Source organism: Acanthaster planci, linkage group LG02 (assembly GCF_054643075.1).
Source record: "Acanthaster planci isolate LZ-2023a linkage group LG02, COTS_SCS, whole genome shotgun sequence".
Lineage (NCBI taxonomy): Eukaryota > Metazoa > Echinodermata > Asteroidea > Valvatida > Acanthasteridae > Acanthaster > Acanthaster planci.
Window position 1 is genome coordinate 10657155 of NC_141778.1, and position 19480 is coordinate 10676634.

At 40.4% G+C, this 19480-nt stretch overlaps 2 protein-coding genes across 2 annotated transcripts; one reads left to right on the forward strand and one right to left on the reverse strand.

The window, feature by feature from the left end:
- The first annotated feature begins 260 nt into the window (after window positions 1-260).
- Window positions 261-3718, forward strand: LOC110978302 (uncharacterized). Its single transcript, XM_022233199.2, has 2 exons — window positions 261-2635; window positions 2794-3718. Exons 1-2 carry the CDS (start codon window positions 299-301, stop codon window positions 3061-3063), a joined length of 2607 nt encoding a protein of 868 aa, XP_022088891.2. The 5' UTR covers window positions 261-298; the 3' UTR covers window positions 3064-3718.
- On the reverse strand, window positions 3714-15593 carry LOC110978236 (gamma-aminobutyric acid type B receptor subunit 1-like). Its single transcript, XM_087132661.1, has 17 exons — window positions 15274-15593; window positions 14120-14260; window positions 13699-13869; window positions 13412-13513; window positions 12847-12961; window positions 11017-11165; window positions 10446-10599; window positions 10001-10098; window positions 9611-9674; window positions 9205-9291; window positions 8652-8802; window positions 8138-8270; window positions 7747-7854; window positions 5845-5967; window positions 5511-5694; window positions 4955-5103; window positions 3714-4792 (listed from the first exon to the last, which is right to left on the reverse strand). The coding sequence occupies exons 1-17, from the start codon at window positions 15550-15552 to the stop codon at window positions 4628-4630; spliced, it is 2373 nt and encodes a 790-aa protein (XP_086988787.1). The 5' UTR covers window positions 15553-15593; the 3' UTR covers window positions 3714-4627.
- Between the last annotated feature and the right edge of the window lie 3887 nt (window positions 15594-19480).

Genomic DNA, 19480 nt, shown 5'->3' on the forward strand with positions numbered 1-19480 from the left:
CATCTATTGATTGGAGACATTAAGAAGCAGTTACAGTTATGGGGTTAAGAGGAAAACCCCAGAGAAGATAATTTTGGCTTAAATCCACAGAATCAGGTATAGGGACTGAAAACCCAATCCACATGTGGACGAAGCTGTGACTGAATTCGGGCTGCAGAGGTATAATGAATAACGAAGAACAATAACTAACACTAACCTGACTCCCGAACTGTTCAAGCTTAGTGAGTTAATGGTATTTCAAATAAGTAGTATTTCAAATTATTCCATTGCTAAAATTTGCAGTGAACTATACATTCGAATGTTCCATTTGTCACCAGCAACCGCCAGATTCGACTTTCCGGCCTATTTGTGTGGTGAGATACACTACTGTGGCTTTGATTGTAACAAAGGCCGCCACGACACGCTGAGGCCATGGCCACAAGAGACATGCAAATGTGACGACGTATGTGTTTTCTTCGGCGACTGTTGCTACGACTACAGCCTGAACTGTGACCCTGCTCCTGACTGGAGGACCTTAACAATGGGCGGAATCAGCGTCCAGTACTATGCATGTGTCGCGCTGCTGACAGATCTTCCAGTAACGGAAAATTTCGGTTTTGCGCTGGTTAGTTTCTGTCCAGAGCAGTGGAAAGACGTCTTTGTGAAACAACTCTGCGAAGGAAAAGTCGATGATGATGACGCCATCGGTTCTCTTCCAGTATTCGACGTAAAGGGTGCTGTCTACAGAAATATCTTTTGTGCAGCTTGCCACAGAGTTCATCTGAGAAGTGTTCAAAAATGGGGTGCAAGTTTGGAGTATATTTCTGGAAATCCTACACACAATTCGAGGTTCAATGTGACCATAGACGGTGATTTAACTGGAAGATTTGTGTTTAAACCACCAAAGAGAAACACATCCTTAGGAAGCGCGCGCACTTGCCCAGTCAATTTTGCCCACTCTTGTGATCAGGAATTCCAGAACACTTCCGTAGAAGAGTCATGCTTGGATTATTTTGCCCCATTTCACGTTAATGAAAAAGCTTTCAAAAATCCGCATTGTGCAGTGTGTACCAACGTAAGCTTGACATCACCCGTGGCCGACTGCGGTTTACTCTGTTCGCCAATTTGCAGTGACGTTGACAAGTGGGCCTTTTGTTCAGAAGTGTGCGGAGCACCAAGCGCCCTTCCTAGACTGGAAATTCTTTTCGATTTCGGTTGGGGTCCCGGCGAGAATTCCGGCTGCAAGCCAGGACAGTTCTTTGATCCATTCCTAGAGAGATGTCGGACATTAATCTGTGCGTCCGGTGCTACTGACGAGGACGGTCAGTGCTCATTGGAATCTCAGCCTCATGTAAAACTACCCTCCAAGTTCTTTTCCCTCCTCAGTGACGAATGTAATGAGATAATCAACAGAAGTCTTGGCCCTGAAGTAGTTCATTGCCAAGCCCTACCAGCTGGTTACATAGACTCCACGGATGTAGTTTGGTCCAACTTCACTCTATCGATACTACTTCAGACGTCTCACTCATTCGGCAGTGGAACGGAAGGGGATTATAGACCAGTTCTAGGAAACCAGTTCTTGGAAGAGACTGATATTAAAATGTGCAACATAACCTCCCTATTGGTCTACGTTCTGGATGGCGCAGGTCTGTTGAAAGCGGTCGACGCTTGTACAAACTTCACACATAAATCAAGAGAGATTTTCCTGTCTTTTAGGGGTGCAAACTCAAGTCAGGATATTTTAGTTTTTTTCTTGACTGCCTTTACAAGACAAAACTACAACACAACGAGAAGTGCTGCGATTTCAATAGGTTGCCTTGACATGCTCGAACTACACTGCTCTCAAGTCGCATTGTTAGAAGAAAACGAGTATACGTACAAGGATGATCTACTGTCCATAGATCTAGAGCACTTACCAAAAGGGAGAAGGTTTGGACCCCGGGAATTCACCGTGTTGCCCGATGGCAAAGCTGCAGTATGCGGTCCCATTGACGGGTCCGATCCTAATGACTCTTTACTGGGCATTTTAACCTTGGTCTGCAGTTGTCTGTCACTAGTCGGTCTTGCAGCCACCTTCGTAACTTACTGCACCTTTCAAAAACTCAGAAACACGGCGGGCATATACACAATGAATCTTTTGGTGGCGCTCTTTACTGCACTCCTCCTTTTTGTTTTGGAGTCTCCATTGGGTCTAGATGGAGGTTACTGCGTTGTTCTTGCCTCCTTGGTGCACTTTTCCTGGATTTCAGCTTTCCTTTGGATGGCGACATTGTCTGTAAACGCTGCCAAAACCTTTGGTGGGAGAAATCTTCGTCCACGGGCTTTAGGCCGACATCACAGCTGCTACCGTCTGCTGACTATCATGACAGTCGTCTGGGGTAGTGCTTTCGTTATCGTGGCAGTTTGTCTGGTGTTGAATTTCTGCAACTGCACCCACCTTCCAGTGATATACAGCAAGACCTCACCCTGTGCGTTCACTGGTCCTGGCGTTCGTCTACTTGCCTTTGGCGTTCCTGTTGCAGCTTCGCTGTTGGTAAGCACGGGCAGTTTCCTCTTTGTCATCTTAAGCGTCAGAAAGTCCAAGAAAGACAGCAAGATGGTTCGGGCTCGGGAATCTATGAAGGAATTGCAGGACCAGGTGAAAATCTACGGCAAGGTATGTCACAAAACGCCGAATACATTCCTCAATGGCCACAAATTTTCCCGAATTAGTAGACATGCATGCATGTGCATGGATGACAATAGGCCTACTAATGAAAATGATAAGCACTTTGAAGATAACAAAAGTGAATTACCGTTTTTTTAATCCAACAGCTTGCGATACTGTTTGGGATAACATGGATTCTGTCCTTCACGGTAGGAATAGTGGGTCACGTGGCCTTGAAATACATCGACGCCATTGTCAACCCGCTGCAGGGTGTGTTTATCTTTGCGGCTTTCTGCTTGAACCAACGCGTGAGGGCAATGTGGAGGGGTTGGCTTGGCAAAAGGACGAAACAGGAAGGCAGGCAATTCCCTGTCCCAAAAGGATCAACAACGAATTTGTCTACAATCAGTTCTTCAGCTGGAAATACAAAACTCTGAACTAACTGAAATTAATAAATTGTGTTTCACTCGGTAATTTTTATCGACATATGAGAGCATATAAAAATGTAGCGCTGCGAAAGTCCTGCATTAATAGACATTTTTGGTCTTTTTGCGCGAAATGTAAAACATCTTTCTGCTTGCTGTACTTATCTGTTTGATTTATTGAGGTTCAGATCAAGACAGATAATAAGTACTGCAATTTCAAAGCTAAATGTTGTTTGGGTTGACAGGGTGTTGCTATTTTCGAGGCCCTTCAAAGCTCACATTTAAGTGAAATAAACGACTTGCGGCTTTCACTTTTTTGCCGGTCAATTTAAACAATTTAAACACCAAACAACTCGTTAATAAATTTTCTTTTTCTGTAATGTAGAATTTATATGATTGGATAAGGATTACGATCTAATTAGTCCTAGTAGCAGTGCGTACTATAACCTCAATGATGTGTGCGAGTGGAGGGATACACCCATACTCAGGTGCAGTCCGTTCACGCTGGGCGCGGCCGAAAAGTTAAATTAAGCAGTCTATACCAATAAATACTAAAACATTTCCATATAATTCATATGCAGCATCTATGACAATCATTCAACCTATTTCACACAGCATTATAACAGTTAAATGAGAAAAATGTTAAACGTTTTCAAGTTTCATGTAGGCCTATTTTAGAGACCTGTGTACGGATTAGAACTGCGGTTTTTCTCACCAGCATTACAACAAATTTTGACAAAGAGTGCCCAAATGATCTTCAACACTCAACTAGTAGGATTTGAATTTAAAAGACATACAGACTGAATTCATGATATCTGATGAAACTTCTTCAAGGACATGTATACTTTAAACATAATATTGTATAAAAATCTATACATTCGAATTACAGCTTTCATGAAATAAAGACTGTTGTCGCTCCTGTTTTATTTCACTCACTTTCTTTTACGAAGAAAACCTGAACTTTAAGTGCTTGCTTGACATATGCCAATAGCATTATTTTCATTTTTAGCTATTCTGAAGTAATCTTAATTTTATAACCATTTATAGGCACCTAGTCAGTTTCCCTATGTAGTTTGTTTCATATCCTCTCTGAGTGATCCCTGTTCACCACTCCTCAGGTTGTATTGTGTTATTAGGGCGTGATCCCCTGCTACATGGTGTTTCAGGTTAATGGCTTCTGGTGAGCGCCTCCGAACAAAGATATTTACAATTGGGAAAAGCCACCAACATAGGACAGGATAACTCAGTTGGTAGAGCACCGGTTCGGTACTCTGGAGGTGGCAAGTTCAAATCCCGCTCCAGTCAACTTCTTTGTTCATCTTTATAATCATTTTTAAGCACCTAGTCAGTTTCCCTATACAGTTTGTTTCATAGAGTATTGTAAGATCTGTATACAGACAAGTATAATCTAAGACTTTTGTCCATGTGGATTGTTGCATTTTTAATAATCTTTATCTATATCATGTATAAAACATAATACTTAAAACAGTGTTCATAACGGTTGAACTAGGTTATTAGAATGACTTTATTCAACTGATTTTGTCGCATTAAATCCGTTCAGATAATAATTCGAAGATCACTTAGTACTCGTGCGGTCTACGGCCATCTTCATTCTGTCCAGCTCGCGGCGCAGTCGTTGAATCTCTCTTTCGGCGTCAGTGAGGTGCCCACAATGTTGGCTTCGGATAATCTGTGAGACTAGCATGCTTTGAGCTGGCTGCACATCATATCTTGACCGTACCTGCAACCATTTTGAAATCGTTCCAGTTACCTGCGGGTCTGTCGGCATAGCCTAGATTGAAGCAATCGTGGCATGAACTCGAGCAAAAAAGTGCCTTGTACAAATTTGAAGTAATGAGATTTCTTGTATAATTATGTCAGTTTTAATGATTGAATTTCTTACCTTTGGAACAAATATAACACTCAGAGTCAGAGTTGTGGCCAGCCAGATCATGCAAGCTTCAAGGGCATAGTTGGCGTTTCGGTCCTCCAGAACGAACGACACTGGTGCACCAACGAAAGACAGGATCAAGACATTGTAGACGCAGACACCTACAAAAAGCCGATTGAAGAATGAATGTGCAAAGGCAAAAATCTGACGTTTTCCCTCAAACCAGGGGCGCCTCGAAGGATGGGCAAGAGGGGGCACTTGTGCCCCCTTCCCCTTGAAAAAATGGGGAACATTAAAAAAGTTGGGAAAAAAACTAACTAAATAGAAATAAGAGGGGAAATGGGATGAAAGTCACGGATTTGCTTTAAAAAATTGCCTTCCAACCTTGAATGGGTTTATCATAAATCATCAATTCTCATAAATTCCCCACCTTAAGGGGAAAATGGTTCCCTCCTTAGAAAAATCCCTGCGACGCCCATGCCTCAAACGCCTCAACGCCTTTGTTAAGGAAGTCTTAAATGTAGCTCCTTTGTTCTTCATTATTATTAAATTTTGCGCAGAGATTTACCAATGTTTTTGGAGTCATTCAGTGCTGGGATTGAGACTGTCCTGGTTTCCCATGCCAAAAAAGCGCCAAATATCAACAAAAGGCCATCGATGACGTAGAAGGCCCCAATCCAGTAGGTCTGATTCCTAGATTCACACAACACTTGGATTGGTGCATACACGATGTCGTCATTCTGCTCATCAGTCTAAAACAGGACAGAAGTTAAGGTGTTTAATGTGACAAATGTACCTGCAATGGCAAATTGCTGGCAATGCACTCAATGAATGAAACAGCAGATATTACAACAAAAAATAACTTTGAGCTAAAAAGAAAAAAAAATGCGCTTTTGCCTTACCACTTTATCCCTATGCTTTTCAAGGGCTACCAGTGGGTCAATTATTTCCCACAAGACGAGAACAGCAACATCAAGGAAAACAAGAGATGCAACCCAGCTGAACAAGCGCTGATCCTTCACTACCTGCAAAAAAAACCAAAAGACGCCTATATAGAACCTTTAAAAAGAAAGTTGGGGTAATTTTACAAGATGAAGCTGGATATTTTACCAGGCATGGATGATAGGGCCCTTGTTCAAGAGGTGTTCATGTCAAGAGTGAAAGAAGCCTTTAGGGGAGGGTTTTAGACAGAAGTCTCGGAGGTTATGGGGAAGCAATTTAAACAATCTGGGAAAAAAGGTAAACAAAGAAAACTTCACACAATTAGTTGGGCAATATTGATGATTAGCTGAGCGTAAGCCTTCCTTGTGGTAGGCTGTGATGGGAAGAAAATTCGATGGGATGTTGATATGTTTGAAGAGGCATTTAATGACAAAGGAAACACCTAAGACAGCAAGTCTGTTGTAGAGAGGGGGAGGTACGTTTAGACAAGCGTTCTTCTTAAGTGAGGGAGGTAGCAAGATTGTAAGGAAAGCCAAGATTTCGTGAAGCGTCGTTGAAATGCCTCAATACATTGGATTTGATTTTTCTTATGTGGTAACAAACTGTTAATCCATATTCAAGAACAGACTGGCAAAGAGATTGGAAACGTTTACTACTGTATTTCTGGATTTCACAGTGCGTCGAATGATACCAGCATGTTTGGAACATTTTGAACGAATCTTGTTAACATGCTTTATCCATGTAAGGTAACTGGGAAAAAGAACACCAGGGTATTTGTAGGAGCTGACCACTTGCAGCTGTTCTGTACCCTGGAAGTAGTAAAGAGTGCATATGTATCACTTTACACTTGGTTGAGTTCAGCTTCATGTGGTTCCGTGTCCACCATTCAGAGATCGAGTTGAGATCTTTCTGTAAGAAAACTGCATCATTAGCATTTTGAACAATTTTAAACAACACAGTACCATCTGCATATTGAGGTAGTGGCGATTGAACACTATTAGATCAGATGTGAACAAACCAAAAAGCACTAGACCGAGATCCGAGCCCCTGGGAACGCTTAAGATAACTTGTATCCATTCTGACTTGTTCCTTGCAAAAATTACTCGTTATTTCCTGTCAGAAACAATATATTTAATCCATGAAAGAGGAATTCCACAGATGCCGTATAGGTGTAACTTCTGAAGAAGATTTAGATGATCACACCTATCAAAGGCTTTTGACTTATTATATTAAAGGTGGCATCAATTCTGGGTGGTTCAGAGACATCTAGTGCATGAGCCCATCTATAAAACAGGGTAGATTTAACTGAGTGATACCAGAACGTCAATGTTGGAAACCATGTTGAGATTGAGGAATGGTACTATATTGTTAAGTGGGCAAGCAGTTTCTGAAGTCTGAAACATTCAAGCATTTTACATGGAACTGAGGTAAGAGAGATAGTTCTCAATAAGAGACTTATCACCATGTTTGAACAGAGCAACAACGTTTGCCAGTTTCCAGCAATGGGGAGTGGAACTTGTGAAGAGATAAGATTAAAAATGCATGTCATTATTGGAGAAATGAAAGACCCTGCAAGTTTGAGAATTCTGGGAGAATTGGAGGAGGCTTGGAGGAATTTATGTTATTGGTGGCATTTGCCACATCACCCGGTTGACTTGAAGGTTCTGCAGGGGCATAACTCTGGAATGGGCTTCACAGGCACCATCATTTTTGAATATCAATACAATTTTCAACAAGAATGTTGATCCTCCTTGCTATCTCTGGAAGAATTATCATTATAGCTGGACTTTACAAATAACAGACTTAGTAGTGTCGTGCGATGTCGTTGTTTTGTTATGTTTGTTGTTTGTTTTGCGATTTACCATCTTTGTTGTTGTTTTGTTGGTGAATATCTTGTGCACTCGCCAGGTCTTGCTGAACATGGAGCCAAAGGCCAAAGAGAATCCAATAGACAAACACCAAGTCTTGGCCTGAAAATAATTAATACATCAAAATAAGGTATATCATTTCCAACATCCTCGAGACCAACAATAAGGCCTATTGGTTTGTTCGGTTTTGCATTTTTTTAGTCGATCACTAGACAACATAGGATATACTTCAAATCTATGCGGTAGATGTTCTACTGGAATACACTGTTTAATGACATGATTACATTTTAAGCGAGATTACCACAAACAATAATCCATTATTAATCTTTATCCTTATTCAGTATAACCACCACAAATAATAGAGATCTCACTATACTTTATTTACCTTGCACATCCACACAAATGTCTCAGTGGATGCTATGGCCGTATCCACTCCTTGAAAGATGACTGAGGAGTAGGCTAGCATACCACCAATCAGCATCAAGTTGTTTATGTTGGGGCTAGACATCTTGATCACCCTGCAATGAAGAAACAGACAGAGACACAACGTAGCACAACATGAAAGATATCACCTTTGTTCCACACAGAATACTGTGATAATTTTGCACAACAATGTATAACACAATACATGTATATCTAGAATAACGTTTGTTATATGTAGTCCTTGCTTAATTTGGCATTCATCCGCATTAGCCGAATTTACCAATAAGTCTTGTGGAATTTTGGTCGTGTGTTCATATGCAACAAGCAGTTCAAATGGTTTTAGGGCCGCTCCCCTCCCCTCCCCCCTAAAAAAAACAAATTGGCTGATTCCCTTCGTCAAAATAAAGGTAAATTCATCACATCGTGCATCATTTAGGATAAATCAGAGTCAAATAATTGTGTCACCTGTTTAATACCTAAGTGTCCTGAAGTGGATATTGAAAGCCAGGAAACAGCACGCTAGGATAATTCCAACTGTGGCAAAGATTACGCCAGTGATGAATACTGCAGTTTTTATCGTTTGCCGATCCTCCAGTTCGATAATGAAGTCAATTGGTGGCGCCTCACCTTGAAAGGGAACCAAAACAAAATAGAGAACGGAATGTGAGGACAGGTCCTCTTCAACAGCAAAGATAAGGCCCCCCCCAAAAAAAACTTTAAAAAAATTATTAATCCTTAATAAGATGTCTAGCCCCAACATTAACAACTTGATGCTGATTGGTGGTATGCTAGCCTACTCCTCAGTCACCTTTCAAAAAACAAAATAGAGAACGGAATGTGAGGACAGGTCCTCTTCAACAGCAAAGATAAGGCCCCCCCCAAAAAAAAACTTAAAAAAAATGACATTTGCAGGTAGACAGACATGAGGCTGACAAATTATTATTGCCACGAATGTAAACTTCTACTTGCTTGCCTATAGCTCAAATTGTAATGCACGTACGGAGAATTTCAGCAACAAATGTGACATACCTTCCCAGAGAACTGGTTCGTATCCCTGCCAGGTTATGTGTTTATTTGCCACTGAGTCCATCATCCCTACGTCGACACGGCTGTTGTCTGTGCAAGTGTTAAAATAGACTAAAAAATGAGGGAAGTCCGCTGCTGTTTTAAATATGGCAGCGGTGATCATTTATAGAGACGTTACAACTCTTGACTGTGTGTGTCGTCATTTGTATTTACTATTTTTGCTTTAGTCATAACAAAGATGTAACATTGGTAGGAAAGTTAGTTGTTTAATTTGTATACTTTTATTGAAATGTAAAGCAGCCTGCTCGGTTGAGTATGTAAGCCAAATTAACATGACAAATAAGTTTAGGGATCTACTCTACATCTCACTCTTACTCAAATGCTAGCAAAATGAAAGCTGGAAAGTTACCCTGTATTTGCCAAATTTGAATTAATCCCAGCCGGTCTCCCGATGAAGTGAATTTCACTGGACCCTGTGATTGATTTCGATGAATTAAAGAAAGATAGTAATCATGTTTATTAAATTGAAACTTGACCTGATATTTATTGTTTCACCAAAGTGGAATCCTTCAAAGGTTCTGCTCGATTGGAAGTTTTTGCTCTTACACTTATGATATTGCCTGTATAGAGTAGCACACATAGTTAAAAAGCATACCATTAACGCTCTCTTTAAAGGCACCAACAAACTGGGAGACCACTAGAGGAGGTTGATAAATGAACTGGTGGAACTCCTTGTGAATAAAAAAGGAACTATTTTTTTCTGTGTGCGGTGACCAATAAAATGCAACTTGTTACCCACCGTTATACCCTCGAATGTCATTCTGCTGATTATGTCAAAGAGCATTTGCACGGTTACAGTGTCATCGTACGTGAAATCAGCCAACGTTTTAGGAGGATCTAGCGATGTAAGAACCAAATGAGACATATTACAATAACTTGCAAAGATACGTGACACCTGAATACAAACGCAGACGTATGTGAGCTAAATTATGACCAGTCATGTTCATTTTAAGTGATTCGACTCAATAAACTGTGCTTACCATTATTTATTTTTGTAAACCTCGTTCGACTTTGCCCAAAGGAGTCGTTAATTAAAATGTTGAAAAATAGTGCCCACGTTGTCTAAAGTTTTGTCCAATTGATATCCCTGAGAAACTAAACAACTGAAGAACATATTTCTGCCATTCGCATAATGTATGTGTGTCAACCGAATAAAGGATTTTTAAAATAGAATGTGGATTTACCTAAATTTCGAAGTTGCTGGTCGGCTTCGTGTAAAGCAAGGGCAGCAGTCCAGACAGTGTCATAGGTGAACGGCATATCAAGGAAACCAATCAGGGATTCCGGATCTTCTGAATCAACAAGCAATTTAAATCTCTCCAGGAACTTGCGAGACGTCTGAGAGTAAGTAAAATGGCAAAAAACGCCGTTTGGTTTCGCTAACGCCTGGTAGGTCGATTGGGTATTGAAGTAAATTTCGCAATAAATTGCTGAACGGAAAAATGATCAATCAAGACTAATCATTGCTCATTTAAGAGGGGCCTGAAAGCTTTAGTGATGTCAACCTCCCTCATTACAGTTTACGTGTAAATCTGGAACTATTGTTAGTATTGATACTATAGGTGTGCACGCGTGGAAGACTAACGTCAGGTGACGGGTCACGATCGAAGAAAATGTCAACAGAGACTTATCTGAAATGGCAATTAATGGATATTCATGGAAGGTATAAAACGTTGGTGATTTGAATCCTGATACCCCCCTCAGCTTTTCTGCTCTGTCAATTTCGGTGAATCTAACTTCAAACTTCAGACTCACCAGCCCGGACACAGTCGGTGCTCGCCGAGGATCTGTCGGGAAGCTAAGTACGGCTAGTCCAAACTGCCCAGACACTACTTCTTTCAGCTGATCCAACGAACAGTCAATCGAATCGTCTGGCACCAGCAAGGAGTTCAGGGTGTGCCATCCTTCAGAGTCACGAAGGAGATACTTTGTTTCTGATTTGTTTATTACAATACCACCTATCCCTCACACACTTATCCAACGTGGCATGGTGAGTTAAAAAGCGTAACCCCAGTGGTGGTAAAAAAATAGGGAATACAGTTTAATATACTCACGTGGTATCTAGGTAATAAGTTAAATCTGTAAGTGGCACTGTGACTGCGAAAAAAAAATACGGACCAATTGTGCGGGTTTTTCAAAATTTTGCACGTTGGTACCGTTAGTGGCGCCACTCAGAAATGCTTGTTTGATGACGTGCCACCATGGAAACGAAAAACGTGACGTCATGACCACGCATGTTTTAGTATATACAAAAGCCTAAACGCCAGGGCTGTCAGCCTAGCCTGACACTTTTGTCGGAATAAAATAACAACATCCACCATAAGAATTGAAAACATCTGTCCACTCTGAACCTACCAGGCCTTATTTATCATATGATCATGGTCTCCTTAACCACCTCGTTCACCAGCAGTGCCCCCGTCGTCAGCCCGACCAGGATCCCGTCGGCACTGGGGGGGGGCACGATTAGTTCAAAGCGGTAAAACTCTGCGCCTCGTACTTGGGACAGTGTATAACTGTTACTATACTACATGTAATTATGTGCATTGACGTGACTGCGCCCACTCAGTGCGCACATGCACCAGCCGGAGAACCGTTTCCACGGCGCTACGTCGACAAAATTCTGGAAAAGCCGTATTTCTTAGATGTAAATGAAGCGATGACAACTCGCACCTTTCACGAAAGCTAGCCATGGCGTTCTGCTGAAATGAGTCTCAGAACTGAGTTTTTTAACCAAAAAATTGCTGAATCCGGGTTTATCTGGCATAAATGTCTGTAATGGGATTCAAGTAAACATACTACGTCCAGATTTTTTATATTCTTCCACCATTGGGGTTGCTTTTTAAAGGTTTCCGGTAGCACCACGCACAAATATCCCTTTTCTGAATATATATGGTACCCTACAGTTCTTTTCAGAACAACACATATAAATTTAGATACTTTGGCATGATGCTACCGCATACTTTTTACTTAACTAACTCTTTCTTACAAAGCAAACCAATGAGGAAACAAGGAAAATATTTTTTTGTTAAGTTGTCATTTTTGGCGAACCGTTAAACTAATATTTCATAACTTTGCTCCAATGTTGAAATGTGCAATAAAACAGTAAGGGTTTAGTTTAACATTGTTCAAAAGTACTTTAATAATTAACATGTATATTTTTACAGTCCTGAGTCCACTTATTTCAGTCTAAGTTTACCCTAAGGGACTAGGTTTAACTGGAATACTGTGGTTGGCACTCGAGATTTGTTTCGATGCGTTATTTGAGAAGCAACGTTGTGATATGTGTTTCCTCTAGTCTGCTTCTTTGCTGTTAATGAAAGAAATTGTTTCCTTCATGAAACAGAGTTTGTTATTATGAATTTTAAATTTGCTGAGTGAGAAGGAATGAGTTCTGGGAAACTGAAAGGGTCATTTTTTGGGAATCTTTGAATCCAAGCATGTACAGCATGTGAACGCATGTTAACAAATTGCCCGAGGAGATGGTTTTACCAAAACAAAATCCAGTCCTGTCGGCGACTAAAATTCGAGACAAAGTTCTTGTCACATGGTTTTCTGAAGATAAAGTCCCCAATGAGTTAAATTTACCTGGCACTATCCAGACGTATTTAGCGCCGTACATCTTCTGGTGATACGCCTGACAGTAAACCTTCCGCGCCATATTGGTATAGAATTCGCCCACTATAATACGAGCGCCAGATTCCTGTAGGTATAAGGTATTGAGGAATTTGAAGTTGTTTTAAATGTTAAAAGTATCTTTAGTAATTATGGCTTTAAGCATTATTAACATCTACAGGAAATATCTGACTTTTGGTAACGCTTACTTTTAAATTATAATAAACTTGGGTACTACACACCCGAACAGATTTGAACTCATCTTTTGATTACAATGATACATGTACTTATGTGTTGAATATATTTGTATGCTATATATGTAGTGGTGAAGTTACCAAAAGGCAAGGAATGTAGAGGCATGTATATTGTAGAGAACATTCTGTAATATCACTACTGTTTTTCGGGTTAAAGTCTTGATTGTGTCATATCTGATAATTATTTCAGAAATCTGTGGTTAAAACTATTCTGTACAATGCATGATTAAGGAAGGCACCAATAAAGCTTGAGTTGATGTTTTGCCATCATAAATTATTGGTACCTTTAGATGTTCCACGTGCGTGGTCGGATCATCCACGAAACTCTCGGAAGCTATCACCTGGATACCGACATCTTTGGCATCACGGTGGAATTCTGCCATTGTCTTTGAGTGAAACAACATCAAAAATTGCAATTCTCCCAAGCGACTATTAAGCCTGATTACGGGACAAATTAGTTCATCTCATGGATGCAAAACATTGTGTACAAAAGGATGAGCATTAATTGGTTAAGCTTCCTGAGAATTTACTGCCGTTTTATTTGATGTGGCTATAAAGAGGATTTGTGTACCAATGAAAAGACGGGAGCCGACTCGCAAAGCGTTGCTACTTTCTTCCATCCGAACTCCGTTATGAGGGCCAGTTTTCCAACGTTGAACATTGTCCCTGGTGGATACAGGCGGAAGAACCGAGGGAACAACTGTCGATTTGATAGCTTCGGAGACATTGCGCTATACGATATCTTAACAGTGCACAGATAGGATGTAAAGACAGCGGTGTAATAAGTCTTATTTCTAGAAACAACGCCTCGATTCTACGGTGAGAAACATGAAGAAAAAAAATAATAGACAAACCATTAATCAATAGCAGAAGGACTGGCAAGGAAAAAAAACCGAATATACCAGAGGAATCCCGCCCCTCACACGCACACACACACAATTTTAGGCACACGTGAAATATGAGACACGGTTAAAGATTCTAAAGAGTCCAACCTGAATGAGGTTCCAATAGTGCGAAGCCTGTGCTGTCGGTTCCGTGGCTAAGGAACAACCTGCTCCAATCACCATGACCTTGGTAGTGCTCTTGTTGAAGAGTTCTCGGTACATTTCGTCGGTAGCCTTGCCACCATTGCACTGGAGAAACGAACTCATTTAACCCAAATCCAACCCAACTCAGCTTAACCCCCCCCCCATAAACTCAGTTATACCTAACCCAAGCCATCTTAACCAAACCCAATCCATCTAAATCTAACCCACGTCAACCCATCATAAATTGTTCCAACAATACAGCAGAGGAGAACTGGTCAGTCCCTAGGAGTGGTTTACAATCCCTTTCTTCAATATAAAGTTCTTGCATATAAATCTAGCTTTTTGTTGCTTTGAAACGTCGCGACTACTTACTTCAAAAAAACACTGATAATATTTACAAAACCCAAAATGTAGAGATTACTTCTTCTAAGGACAAATGTTTTAAGATTTGAATTTTTTTTCAGCCAAAGTGCTTTTCATAAATACAGGAAAGGAGTACAATATCTTCATATTTGAATTTTTAAAGAGTTTACAATGTTGTTTTCTTGTTTGCTGCGCTTTTTCTAGATTTAGACTGACGACAGAAACAGCCCGTTTTCTCCTTGCAACAATGATTTATTCTAAATTAAAAAGGCCAGTTGTCTACCGGTAACATAAAGAGTTTGTGGAACTTCATTCCAAGGAAAAGCAAAAACAGTAATATCAGTAGTCACACGACTGGAATCGACTATAAACTTATCTCTTTCTATGAAACTAGAATTTCTAAGATCAGGCATTTCGTCATAAACAAGAAAAATAACCTACACTGAACGACGTCACAGCCCGGACATTGAAATGAGCAAAACCTTTACTGCGCAAACTTTAAAAAGAGTAAACTTCAAACTTTTTAATCCTGTTTTTCCATTCAACGGCTCAATTCGTCCTAAGAGTATTAATTGCACTGCGTATAATATTTAAATGTTTAACACCAAGTGGTAAACATTCTCTAACGATTTCCTTTATCCTAACGCAATTTTTATTTCTAAATTGTCTGGTCCCTTGTTATAGTAACGGATAAGAGTTTGAATCTTTTACCTTTGAAAACAGCCAATAATTGATAAAGCCACCCCTGCAATTACCTCTGAATCCCTTGGTATGACAAGAATCTCGTACCCAGGTAGGATATCCGGATTGCCGTTAATGTCCTTCACAGCTAGCTCGGTAGCGGGTATAGCGGTCTGCGCTCCAGCCCACGGGCCAGACTCCGGATAGAGTCCAAGGAGGTATAGTTTGGTGACATTGGACTGGCACACACTTGGAGTGCTAGCAGTTGTAACGAGGAAAAACAGCAGCAGCATTTTCCTTGCTACCCCAAAATCTAAGTGCAAAAAAGGCGCAGTTTTCGTTTGCTCATACATTTGGACGATGAGGGATACTGAATACAGTCCTGGCAACAATGTCAAATTTCTCGTGGTTTTTTAAGCATATAAACAAAGACAGTGACTAGTACACCGATGTCCAATCGCATAGCTTGTTGGTAATTCGCCACCGTCCGTAGTCATTTGTTCTGAGAGGACCTGACGCTACTGTTTGTATAGAATACGCGACAATGCTCCCAGTAACTTCAGTAGAACGACTGTAGGGGTTTGGCTTGTTTGGTTTTTCGTAACTCCCCAACTGCTTTTTGATTAAAGTCGAGAAAGGAAATTTTCCCCTGCCTTAATTGTGTGCGGACCAAATTACAACTTATGTTTTCCATCCTAATCAAATTATTACCTGAAATCTTTTGTGTATATTCACACAGACTTCCAGTCCAGTTCGTTTGTAGTGCCTTAAGGGGATGGAACAGCGCCTTAATTAAGTTTGCTCACCAATATTTAATGAAAAGAAAGCTTTGTTAATTCAATTATATATCTTCTTGCTGCTTGTATTTCGGGGTAATTTCAGACATCTCTGCATTCTTTCATCGTACAATTTTATGTGATTTCTTAGGCAGCGCGAGAATTTCCAAAGTTCTAGAGTAGAGAAGAATTTGCATGACTACTACAAAGTGAGCAGAAACACCGAAATCTAATTTGTCTGATCACTGTTTTTGAAAGCTTTACCAGTGGTACAGGCGGCATTTACTACAAAGGCGATTAGCTATAGGAGTCAAGTAAAGAATTTCCAGTGAAGGCTGAGAACAATTGGAATTGCATATTTCAGCAAAGCTTTTCAACACAGAAAGTGTACTTTGCCATTACAGCATATGAAATCCAGTATAAAATATTTTTGTCAAAGTATAGTGGGCATACATATTTACGGAGTGGCTTTAACTTTATAATGTCAACAAATTTAAATAATTAGATACGAATGGAAAATCTGTTGTCCTTCTCATACAAAATCATCGGAAGCCCTAAAAGTTGATCCACACTACGGACTTGTCATCATGTGAGCGAGCTGCTTCATGCCTCTTGACAACTAAATAAAATGGTGCCTTTTTCACAAAGTCACACGTTCATGTTATTGCTGTAGTGTCTTCAATAATACAAAGGCATGCCAACATTAGCACCATGAAATCTATAAAAAGACTTAATCCAATATCGGAATGGCTCTGTTTTTTTAAATGCAGTCCGGCATTATCTTGAGCTGTGTGGTGCGTCGTGGAATGAGTGGAGGAATATTGCATTGACATAATCTTGTTAGATCTTCCAGCTGGACTTGTCTGATTTTGATATTATGTTTAACATGTGATTTAAATTTATATTGTCGAAGGTTTGTTACACAATCACTTTTACGTCTTTGTAATTTTTTTCTGCTATTTGCGGTCAATCAAAGATGCACACACTTCTCACGCTCCATACTTGATGTGTAACGTCATTTGAACTGCGAAGTGTAGTGCCAACGAATGAAGTACCGTTCGCTTGTTAGTTGACCCGCTGGTTCTCGCTCTAATGCCTTAAATCCACATGACCGTAACGAATGCCGACAGCACTCAAAACGTCAAGACACAGACAGTCACAGAACAGACAAAATGGAGGCCGAAACTCTGCAATGTTTCGCATAACATTTAAGGTGGCAATACCACCCCTTCAAGCCAAACTGACACTCCAGTTTGATGTATTTTTCTTATGGTTGAGGCTGCATATGGTAGTAATAAGGCGAAAATAAACAATACGAATGGTACTTCGCGAGGTGAACATGTGTACGCCTGTCATGCCAGCGTGCGTGCTTGTCTAGGCCTTATACTGAACGACTCAACGCAGCTCTTGAGTCAGCAAAGTTGAACCGTTTAATGTGAATTACTCACATTTCGTCCGGGACAAGTTGCAGTAAAATTGTGGGGAGAGTAAATCCTTTCCACACAATTTCTCCTCAAGTAGCAGTGCATTTATTGAGGGAAAGCTGCGGAGGAATTTTGCATTAGTACGTCACTTATTTTGAAGGACTGTTTACATTATTCGTTGCAGGGCAGTCTACCACCAGGCACCAGGGCACACACACGTTGGTCCAAACAGGGCTGACAAGCACAAAATCCCCTCTCCAGCCCAGTAACTGGGGTTCTAACTCACCCACACAATTGTGTATTTGGATGCAACTGGGGACCCCATATTGTTCCGTTTTTGTTTGTACTTTAACTTTTTTGGAAGACCACCCATATGTTCTGTACACAGTTGTCAAATTGGGGACCCTCTGTCAATCGGGGACCTTATTGTCCTCTATTGTTCAGGGTCCCCGATTGAATGCAGAAACAAACTCTGGTACACGGCCCAGCTGCGTTGTCTTCAGGAACACCAGGTTGCGCAGCGTAAGCACGGACTCCGGGTCCAAGACAATGAGAAGTGGAAGACAAAAGAGACGCAGCGCACACAAGCTTGCGACCAAACAGAACCAGGTACCAACTCCATGTGCAGTTCGTGCGCCGCACTATCAGCCTGTGTCCGCGTACTAGTTGTACATAAACTTCAACAAGTCTTACCATACACATTGACTGTTCTGCTACAATACCCAAGATCCACTGATTCAGATCTCTTCGCTTGCAGATTTTGTAGACAAAGTAAACGATATGGAAGATGGCACTTTACAATAGTTCTGATATTTTATGCAAGATTTGCTATGACATATCAGTACAGATATAATAAAATCGTGGTCCATTAACCTGTTAACTACGATAGCAACATAGCTTTGGGAGTTGCGTGCAAATCGTTTAATACCTTAATAGAATATGCAATTAAAATAGGCATGTGCCAAAGAAAATAAAATGCTATATATATATTATATATGTAGTTGGCTTTAATGTGAAATTATCAGTGATTTTATGAATACTGAGTCTTAATGTTTTACTTGTCCTTACATACTAAAATTCCATCATCATCTGGTGCCGGTCTTTTTCGAGTGATAAACCTCGTATTTAAGAAACGAGCTGTTCAAATACTTTCTTATAATGATTCTATCGATATCACACTACACAATTATTTGCAAGTCTTTAGCTACGACAGTTACATTAATGAATACATGAAATAATCTGTACCTTCATGCATTCACTTCTGTTTTACTTTAACTTCAAATAGTCATTGTCAAATTACTAGGAGTGTCTTGAAGGAATTAAGCCTTCATGTTGGCTGTGGTTGAACGACAATAGTCAAAATTGAATAGTTCGACATGGTGCCCTCTATGTGAATCTTACTTCTAATATGTTATCATATACGTCATTTACATACAGAAATATATCATACCAATAATGAATGTTTATGAGTGCAAAGTTAACAGTTATTTCATGAGGTGACATATGAAACTTTTATTCCACGAGGTGAAGCCATTGTGGAATCGAACAGAGTTTCATAATGTCTCTTGTTCGTACTTCGTTGTTGTATCTCAGTTTGTTCTTATTTGTATTTTGGAAATGATGAAAAATATTAATTATTTTTAATTTTAATCATATTAATAGGTACGATTTGGTTGGTCTTGCTTTTTCCCTTAGTTTCACCTGATGTTGTTCGGTGCACCCGATCCGACTACCCAGCGCTACTTATAAGTAGGGCTTTCACATCAAATACGTCATGCTATAAGCAGGTTGGTATCACAGGATCGTAGCAGGGGTACGTTCGCCAGGCTTGAGAGTGTGGCATGAAAAACGCCCCCACTTGAAACACAACAGAGAGCCACTGCTGCGGTGCACAAGTTAGCGCTGGTCTAGCTTACAAGTGTGGCGAACATGGTCCATGCTACGGTCCTATGCTATCGACCTACTCATAGCATGGGGCATTTGGTGTCTAAGCCTAGTTATATGTAGCGGTGGGTAGTCAGATCGGTTGTTCAGTCTCCTAGGTTCACTATTCATTCACACTCGTCTCGTATATGCTCTTT

Coding starts and splice junctions, on each gene's coding strand:
- LOC110978302 (XM_022233199.2), top strand. CDS start 299: ATGTTCCATTTGTCACCAGCAACCGCCAGATTCGACTTTCCGGCCTAT. Junction 2,636..2,793: donor AGGTGAAAATCTACGGCAAG/GTATGTCACAAA, acceptor TTAATCCAACAG/CTTGCGATACTGTTTGGGAT.
- LOC110978236 (XM_087132661.1), bottom strand. CDS start 15,552: ATGTATGAGCAAACGAAAACTGCGCCTTTTTTGCACTTAGATTTTGGG. Junction 10,099..10,445: donor CCAGCAACTTCGAAATTTAG/GTAAATCCACAT, acceptor TTACATCGCTAG/ATCCTCCTAAAACGTTGGCT. Junction 4,793..4,954: donor GTGTTATATTTGTTCCAAAG/GTAAGAAATTCA, acceptor AAATGGTTGCAG/GTACGGTCAAGATATGATGT.